The sequence below is a fragment of the Xiphophorus maculatus genome, chromosome 8, assembly GCF_002775205.1.
Source record: "Xiphophorus maculatus strain JP 163 A chromosome 8, X_maculatus-5.0-male, whole genome shotgun sequence".
Taxonomy (NCBI): Eukaryota; Metazoa; Chordata; class Actinopteri; order Cyprinodontiformes; family Poeciliidae; genus Xiphophorus; species Xiphophorus maculatus.
In genome coordinates this window covers 4464769-4474392 of record NC_036450.1, presented here as the reverse complement: position 1 = coordinate 4474392, position 9624 = coordinate 4464769, and the positions used below count along the sequence as shown (strand labels likewise).

Below are 9624 nucleotides of genomic sequence, written 5' to 3'. Positions count from 1 at the left end.
AAAAATGAAGATTTTCCCACTTTAGGCTTCAAAGCATTGACCTCTGACCTTCATGGGATGGGAATGTTTTACTTTAAATCAGGACTTTCTGAAAGGCAGAGTTGATGAAAAAATCTTTTTAATGCAAATATTTAAATTTGAGCAGGAAAAGAACAGAATGAGCAGCAAATGAACCAAATGCAGAAGAAAAATGTTTTTATTTAAAACACATGAAGAAAAACTGCAGCAAATTTACAAAAGGAAGATTTAATATTCAAATCTGACATGTTGAGAAAAATAGGAGCCGATAGAAACAGAAAATGATCAGTGATTGAGAAAAACTGATCAACATTTCAATGAAATCTGATGAATGAAAGGAAAAAATAAGAGAAACAACATCTTGATATTCAGTGTGAAGCTTTGACTGGAAACAGACAGAAAAACATGAGGATCCTGGAATAATCCTGGAATAATCCTGGAATAATCCCAGCTTCCATATTTAAAGGACTGGAAGAAGAAAAAGTTTCCAAGGACTCAATCAGAATTGTTTCACCAAGAAATAGATTGTAGAGACTGAACTATCTGTTCAACAGTGAGAGAGTTTCTCTGACAGGAGGAAAATCTTTAGACTCTTTAGACTCAACTCAGCACAGAAACACTGAGGAACCAGAACTGAACCAGAACCCAAATCCAGGAATCAGAGGTTCAGTGAATGTGGTGTTGAAGGTGTGGAGGAGGATCAGTGAGTCAGAGGAAACTCTGTAGAAGGACAGAATGCCAGCAGGACAGTCCACATACACTGCTACTCTGTTAGAGACAGAGGAGGAGGAGAGACGAGTTTGTCTGTTATTGTGCCAGACAGAGTAACCAACACGATCAGAGCAGCTCAGACTCCAGGAATGATCATTATTTCCAAACCAACAGTCTCTACTGTCTCCTTTCCTCCTGATTCTTCTGTAACTCACTGATATATTAACTCCTCCTCTCCACTCGACCTCCCAGTAACAGCGACCAGTCAGACCAGTTCTACACAGCAGCTGAGGAAAATCAAATCTGTCTGGATGATCAGGATATGACTGAAGCTCCTCCCATGTCACCTTCCTGTTGTCTTCAGACAGTTTGAGGTTTCTGCCCACTGTGTTTGTGTCGATGGTGAGTTGACAGGAATCTGATGGAGAGAACAAACACAATCCAGCTGCAGTTATTGATCATTTATTGACACTTTGATGATGACTCCTGAATGAGTGATGTGACAGTTTGAAGATGGTTGAATGTGAGCTGCTTTGTTGTCATGAATCAGATGAAAAACACACTTACACTTCCTCAGACCTGGTGTCAAGAATGGGACTCCAGCAGGCTCCACCCTGAAAGGAGGAGGGGGGTCAGACCATCAGTCTCTTTCAGCAGCAAACATGGACATTACATGTCCCTCAGACACACATTGTCCTCCACTGAGACAGGAACAGTCCAACATTTGGATTGCAAACTGCAGTGGATGTAGGAAGGACAGTTGGTGCTGCTGCAGCACAACTCATTTCTCCAAACACAGGAAAAGCTCCAAGAGAGAGGAGAAAGGAAATCCCTCAGTAACAACCTGAAGAAACTCACTGAAGCCTAAAAGGACATCAGGAAACTAAGGAAACATTTCTGGAAGCTCAACCTGATTTAATAATCAGCATTAAAATACAATCAATCTAAATTCTGACACAACACCTGGATACCTGTTCCATCCACACTCCCACACACAGATGAAGGAATGAAACACTAAACAGCCCTGCTGCTGAAAACCTGCTGTGGCCTCACTGTAATATCCAGAAATACAAACATTAAAAAGGAGAAGCTGCATCACATTCAACAAAGAGTTCAACAAGAATCAAAGGTTTGATCTCTGAGCTCAGACTCACAAACCAGGGAGAGGCTTCCATCATCACACACCTCTGACAAACACCTCCAACCTTTCAGCACTTCCTCTACCAACCAACACCACCAGGTGGCGCTGCTGCACACATTTACAATGAGACCAAGAAGAAGAAGCAGCATCCTGAATCCAGCAGCTGCAGTAATGGCTTGTGAAAGTGTCCAAGGAGCATCTGGAACCAGAACCAGCAGATCCAACAGTCCAGAGAGTCTTTGTTTGCATCTTTCCTCTCAGATTTCCAAGCTGCTCTGAGAAGGAAATGACATCATCATTATACTGATGATGTCACGCTCTGATGTCACTGATCAGGAGCTGCTGGACTTGTACATTTCCAGCATGGAGGACAGAGAAGATCTCAGCTCTGATGAGGAGCTGGCCTGCCTTCAAACTGATTCAGGGTCAAAGAAATATTTCCAGATGAAGTCAGACTAAAATGTTGGATTGTCCTGCTGTTGCAATCAGAGGCCAAGAAGAAGCTTCAAGTTCTTCTCCTGTTCAGCTCTACGTTCCTGTCAGAGACTTCAGCTCCTCATGAGGAGAACAACTAAAGCCTGGAACAGACTGACACTAACATCCTGACATCTCATCCCTGAACAAAGCTTTGCAGCATCAAGGTGACTCTTAGCGCCATATATGGACAGATTTCCTCTAAAGGGGGCGGAGCCTGGATTGGAGGAACCAGCAGCAGCTTCCAGGAACAAACCTTGGGAACCTCTGGAGGAGAACATGGAGATGAGATTCCTGCTTTAATCAGTGGATTCATTGATAGAAAACATGACGACTGAAATATCTGAGAGCTGCAGCTCCATTTTCTACAGATCTGCTGGAACATCAGATAGAAATGAAGAATTTCATCATTTCACATCAAATCTGTTCATCTTCCACAGAAACAACTGAATTATTGACCTGAACTGGTTCTAAAGGTCTGGATGGTAAAAACATCCATTGTTTTTATGTCTCATTAGTTTCCAGAAAGAGTTGAAATGTTTCAGAAGCTTTTATCCAGCAGCTCAGTAAAGATCTCTCCTCTTTCCAACCTGATTTAGTCCATGAAGCAGAACATCTCTGCTGCTGCAGCAACAGGAGGAAACTTCTCCAGCTCTCAACTTCTACACTCTGACTGCTTGGAAACAGATCAGGGAGGAACAGACTTTTCTCCAGGCTGGCTCCTCCTGACTCTAGCGCCACCTACTGGCTGTTCACCAGAGGTGGAGAAAGAACTCAAACAATGTACTGAAGTAAAAGTACAAATAAACAGACAAAAATGTTCTCTAGTAAAAGAACCACATTAACATTTTTACTTGAGTAAAAGTAAGACAGTACTGACTTTTATAAATACTTAAAGTATTAAAAGTAAAAGTACTTGCTGAATGTTTTCCCTAATGGCTAATACAATATCATTAAGTGTACCGATCATATTTAATTTTAATACATCAGTAATGAGCCATTTAATGATCAATGCTGCAGATAAATCATGTTTTATTGTGTTTACTCTCTGTGACAGTTTAGATTTAGATTTGTGATTCTATGCATCAGAATTTCAGGATGACCTGCGTCTCTCTAACAGTCCTTAACTACAGTCATTTTCAATAAATTAGAATATTTATGAAAAGTATTTCAGTAACTCGGCTCACAAGTGTCAAGAAAACTGGCATAGGGTGTGAGATCTTTCCGGGTGCATGCAGAAAAGGTGCATAGAGGCCTGAGAGAAAATAAGTAATCTTGTAGTTTGATTAAAAGCTAATTAAATTGAATATGAATGAATAGTAAAATGAATACAAGTAATCACATAATAACCTTCTGAAAAGTATTTTCTGAAATGTGATCAGTAATGATTTCTGTAATGATTTAACTGTGGAAAGATTATGGTTGATGAATTATGATAAGTGAGAGATGTGATTGATTATTAACTGAGGATCAAACTTGTGATAACGTGAAGTTGTAATCATTTGACATTAATTCAAACATGTTTAACAACAGATTGAATGTGTTTAATGAGTTATAATAAATAATAGTGAGTTATAGAGAAAGAGAGGAATACAGCACAGTCCTGAAACAGGAAATGTCGCAAGCAGTTCTGAACAGATGGCCAAAGCGCACAGGATGGGTGGTGCGGTGAGTTTGGCTGAGGCAACGGAAAATGAGGAAGTACGAGAACTTCCCCTACGGTCAGCAAGAATAGGTTGGGCAATGCGGGGACTTTTTCATGATACACAGCAGATGTGAAGCAAGTCACGTAGACCAAGCCTCCCCATACACACACATGGTGGAGAGATGCATAAAAAGGGGCTGAAAAAGAGGAACCAGCCGTTCCCAGTCCGGCGGCGCAGAAGGAGAGACAACTTATAGGAGCAGCTTGAGCTACGGACCGCACTTCAGAACCACGGAGGAGCTCGGACTTCACACCGCCAAGAAAGGACTGGGTCCCATCGCCCCATCTCTGGTTCCTTATTCGACCGTTGGTCTCGTCTCAACCCAGCAACTTTAAACTCTGCAACAAGACTTGGAGGAAGGACAAAGCTCCCCCAGGGATGAGGAACTGGGTTTTGCAAAAGGATTCAGACCCGTTCTGCTTTATTCCCTTCCTAAAGAGGGTTTTTCTACACAAGGCAAAGACCTCAACCAAGGATGCTAGAAATTCCTGTTGCCAAAGATCCACCATCGTCTGGGTATGAGTTGAATCTGCTCATTGAAATTCCATTTCAGAACATGCGACTTAACTCTTAGGGAAAGGAGACAGAGTAGTATGATTGTACATGTAAATTTTATTACACTGTTTTTGATCTACATACGATTGATTATTGATTTGTATGTCGCATATCCCTGCTTAAGCTTGCTTAATAAATTTATACTACAAAATTCTAATGAGGTTGGTGGACATTGGAATTAATAGAGTCATTTAATCTTTGTCCAGTTCTTTTAATTAAGGTAAAACTAATGTACATGATTCCAGTAAACAGGAGGCTTCATAATTTCCTTTGGTGAGAGTAAATAATGACCCTGGGACTTACATCTAAGTCACTAAACATAATCTAGCCGGTTCCAAGTGCAAGTTATGATTTAGAAAGTGGGCTACCGTTAACAGAAGTGGTTATTGGAATTATGCAGCTGCGAGGGCTACTCAGCTGATTGTTTCTTAACTGTAAAGGGTCATAACTTCTGGATTGGAGGTAGTTAGAGCTAGACGAATCACTTTCGCCACCAGTTTAAATAGATTATCTCTTATAGAGTACTTTTAGGGTAATACCCAGGTCTCAGAGATTTTCCGGACCTGTTAGACGGAGAACTGGTCAGTAGGCAGCCCTGTGAAGTTGTGAGGAGTGGGCGGGGCTGACTACTGCAGGATAACCTTCATGGCGCCCAACGTGGGGCGGCGCACAACTGAGTAGGCGGGCCCCAAAGAAACCAAGTCGGTAAAAACAGATGTGAGACTCTGAATAGCTCACTTGGGTTACTAACTCTTAGGGAAGAGAGTTAGAGGTGACTGATAAGGCCATCAGTCACAACCCTCGCAGTAACTGTATGGCATACAGGTGAGGGAAAGCTTCCACTGAGGATGGAATGACCAGATCCAGACAGTGAAGCCAGTAGCCAACACAGCCTGGACCCATCCCTACTCGAAAGCGCAAAGAGAGGCTTTGGGGGATAGGCGACTCGAAGACAAAGACAAATATGGATGGAGAAGAAAGAGGGGAACTGGATCCCCTACAGAAGCCAGCGATGGGACAAGGGGCAAGCCACATCAGCCGAGACGAGGAAAAGCATCAATCCCGTCTTTCCCAATCTATATTGACACGAATTCCTGTAAAGTTGATATTACTCGGCGATGGATTGGAATCCTGGACTGAGATAAATAAAAGAATGTTCTTTGACTCTCACTACGCCACCAGTAAGGACAGGGCTCGGGACTTACTGGAGATCCTAGTGCGGAATCACGTATACTACTGCACCCAGCTTAGGCAGGGACACCGCCTGGGAGTCGTCAGATGCCCAGTGAAGGTTGCCAAGAAGACGGAGGCTGCAGAATGGCTGAAATGGTTCGCCAAGCTCCTTGAAGAATGGACGGGGGGTATGCTGCGGACTGTTTACAGCCCCTCCGAGAAGTATGACCGTGTGGTAAAGACCGCTACAATGGCAGCAGGTATTGACGGAATCCTGGTAAACCCTCAGGTCAAGGGAGTGCGCCATTACAAAGAGTGCTCTGAGGCCCTGCAGAGACTTTTTACCTACAAAAGGGACAAAGAAAAAGAGCAGGTCCCCGATCGGGCGGAGTCGGAGGTGGCTGAGGCTCCGTCCCGACTGCCCAGCAGAGCCGCGACACCAACTCGCCAGCAGAAGGAACCTCCGAGGGATCTGATAGACCTGACGGGCGGCAACGACGACAACGACGGCGGTGACAGCAGCGACGACAGCGGCGGCGGTGACAGCAACAACGATAACGACGGAGGTCCCTCAGCTCCACCAGGTCCATCGCGGAACGAGGACATCCCACCTGCACCAGCCAATGAGGAAGACCCCGAGGGACCACTCGTCGGCGGTTTCACCGAGGACCAACTGGAGCAAGCGGCCAGGAACTGGTCCCCTCAACGGGGCCTGGGACCCGGGTTTCATCCCCGAGTCCACAGCACGGAGAGGAGGCAGCCACTGCCACCTACAAGGACCCCATCGGCCAACAGTTCCGACGAGGACGAAGAGGAATCGGACGAGGAGCAGTGGGGCCCCGGCCGCCCCAAGAAGAAGACTCAGAAATCAGATGCCTGGAGGATGGCCCGAGAGTTAGCCGAAATACCACTGGGGACAATCAGCATAAGGCTGCAATCCGGGCACATGATTTATCAGTTTATTGGAGGAATATGGGATCTTGAGGGGGATGGACTAATTGTGTTCACCAACGGTAGATACAAGATCCACAACAAAAACTTCCGACGCAACCTAAAGAACCAGGCAGGAAAATGTTACAAATCAGAGTTAAAATTGCTGGAAACTTCCTGTAGTGCAGCAACTCGAGGAGACGTAATAATAATGAAAGGCTATAGTCTCCCTTATGGTGCTGTAATCCTAGTCCCGATAGACGGTTACCAAAAAGGAGAGAGTCTGGAGGAATATCGGAAGAAGATGTGGCACGGACTTGAGCGGGGCCTAGTGATGGCCAGCAACGAAGGCATGAGAAGAGTAATGGTGAGCGTGCAGGGACTGAGATCGAAGGACCTGCCAAGGGACACCGCCAGGTCGATCGCAGAGAACGGAGTGGTGAATATAACCAGGACCAACAGTCATTTCTTTGTGTTCAAAGAAGTGGTGGTGGTGGTTGACCCCCGTCTGCATCGACTCCGCACTGAACAAGGGGTGCAATTGGCAGCTGAGATGGAGGAGCAATGCCGCATTAGCCATCCATCACAAGAAGTCAAGAAATATCCCTTAAAAATTCCCCAGAGTGAGGTTTCAAACACCACCCAGATAGATAAAGCCAAGGCCGTGCAGCCACCCAGGATAAAGATAAAGGAGGCACCTGTTGAACCAGGGTTCTCCGCAGCAAAGTACGTTAAGGAGTTCTCGTTTGAAGAGAGCCGCAGTAAATTGGAAAAACCCAATGCGGGAAGAGTCAAGAGTGAGCAGCCGACGGTCCCGAAAGAAGAAGGACCGATGAAACCAGCTAAGATTCGACCGCTGAACTCCCCCAGGAGAGAATCTCTTCGACAACAGCAGTATGAGGACATCAGCGACTCGGAGGACGAAGAGGAGCAACCGGAGATCGAACATCCTAGAGAAGAAGAAGAGGAAAGTGATCACGGCAGCGTCCTCTCCGACCCGAAGCAACCACCGACAGAGCACAAGACACTCCGAACAGGACAGCACCGGGGTAAGAAGAAAGAAATAGAAACTTTTGACATCGAAGGATCTTCTGAGAGACTGGCAAGAGACGTGACCTGGGGTCCCGTGCAGGCTAAGGACGGACGGCGTACGTATGTACCAGAGGTCGGCCAAACCGAGTACCAGATCCCGGCAGGATGGGCCAGCAGATTGGGAGACCGGGTGCAGCTCGAGGTGGAAGCGACAATCGGAGAATGGGCTAACATCCTGATGACACCATCCTGCTCCACCCTGACAGCACACTATTCCCTGACTACCAACTTCAGGAACGCATACATTGGAATTATGTATGATGTGATGCTGCGACGACTGAAGAAAGCCGCCTACAAGTACTCCAGGGAAACTCAACAGCAGCTGGACGAAGTGTCGGCTGATGAAGAGGAACCTCAGGCGACGTCTTCGGAGCCAGGACCGCAGATCCCGGCGAGACAACCAGAAGTGTCAGCTCAACCACCTGCCACTAATACAGGACAGGATGCTTACGCCGAATTGAAGAATCTAAGGCTGGTGATTAGGAGTAAAAACGCAGACGAAAACAATGAGGAGTATCTAAAAGATGTTTGGCCAACTGTGCTGTCTACCACCAACCATGAAGGAGCCAAAAAGTTGTGGCTGACCAGCGTGACTACGGACCCGATGGTTGGAACGGATTCAGCACAGAGCAACTACGAAAGGCTGGTGTTGGAGGACATGGATGATGAAGAGTCCCAGGTGAAGAGGGCCAGAGGACGGCTGGACAGGGGAAGCCGGTTGGAACCGCTTTGGCACACACTTAAGCAGACCGTTTCTCCTGCGAGATATGTGAAAGTACTGCGTGAGGTGACAAAAGGACGCAGAGGAGAGATCGTGTTCGTGAAGTTGCCAGTGAGAAGCACAACAGTCGCTCAGATGGATGTAGCAGTGCAAGGATTCGACCTGGAACAGCAGTACTATGAGGACAAAAGGAAGAAGGAGGCTAGCCAACCGGCAAAGCCACCTGGAAGGGTTAACATCAGACAACCATCTAACTTCCAAGGTAGACCGTTCCAGCAAGGAGCACCGCCATCCAACTTCCAGAGCAGACCGTTTCAACAAGGAGCACCGCCATCCAACTTCCGGAACCGGCCGTTCCAGCAGAAACCACCGGGACCACAAGGGAAACCGACCAACCCTCCGGCTTCATCAAACCAGCCAGGAAAAGGTCAGTTCCTGACAGATGAGGAGTATAGGAAATTGAGCCCAGAAGAGAGGACGGCCCTCCGTGAGTCCCGTAAAGCCGGGGCCGGAGGGTCACCAAAGTAATGGCGTCCAGGTCGCGGGTCATTCTAGAAAATGCCTACTGGGAAGGGGACGAAATCTACGCTAAAGTGGAGGGAGTACCCTACCTGGTGGACACAGGAGCGGAGGTGTCTATGACCCGCAAAGACCTAAAAACAGCAGGACACCTGAAGGTTCAGTTTGCTAATGGAAAAGTAGAAGAAATGCCTTATGGGACCTGGAAAGGAGTAGTGTGGGTGAAAGGTCCCTACAATCTCCTCACAGTGAAAGACTTAGACGAACTCAGCAAGAAGAAAGGCACACATCGCAGACTGGAGCGAAGGCTGACAAGCTTGAAAGCGAGGTTGGTGAAAGTCGGCCCGACCCAAACAGGATCAGAAAAGCAAGACTGGTACAAACCAGTTGACATACCAGCGGTGACAGAACAGAAACTGGAAGAGAGTGACTTCTCCCCGGCTGGGAAAGAGAAGCTGCGTGAAATCATCGTTACGGCGCAGGTGGCACGGTTCAAGAACGATTGTGGAGATTTGGACCCAAAGTTTGTTCATCACATCGAAGGTGGGGTTCATCCACCTGTTCGGCAGTACCCGTTGAACCCA

The 9624-nt window shown here is 46.6% G+C and overlaps 1 protein-coding gene across 1 annotated transcript in view; it reads right to left on the bottom strand.

The window, feature by feature from the left end:
- Positions 1–644: 644 nt before the first annotated feature.
- Positions 645–9624, bottom strand: part of LOC111609555 (NLR family CARD domain-containing protein 3-like) — a gene marked incomplete at its 3' end in the record, with an annotated part of 46996 nt that continues 38016 nt past the window's right edge. The window contains exons 11-12 of the mRNA XM_023338685.1: positions 1297–1343; positions 645–1147 (exon numbers count right to left, since the gene is read on the bottom strand). Of these exons, the coding sequence (XP_023194453.1) occupies positions 645–1147; positions 1297–1343 (550 nt within the window). The remainder of the gene's footprint in view (positions 1148–1296; positions 1344–9624) is intronic.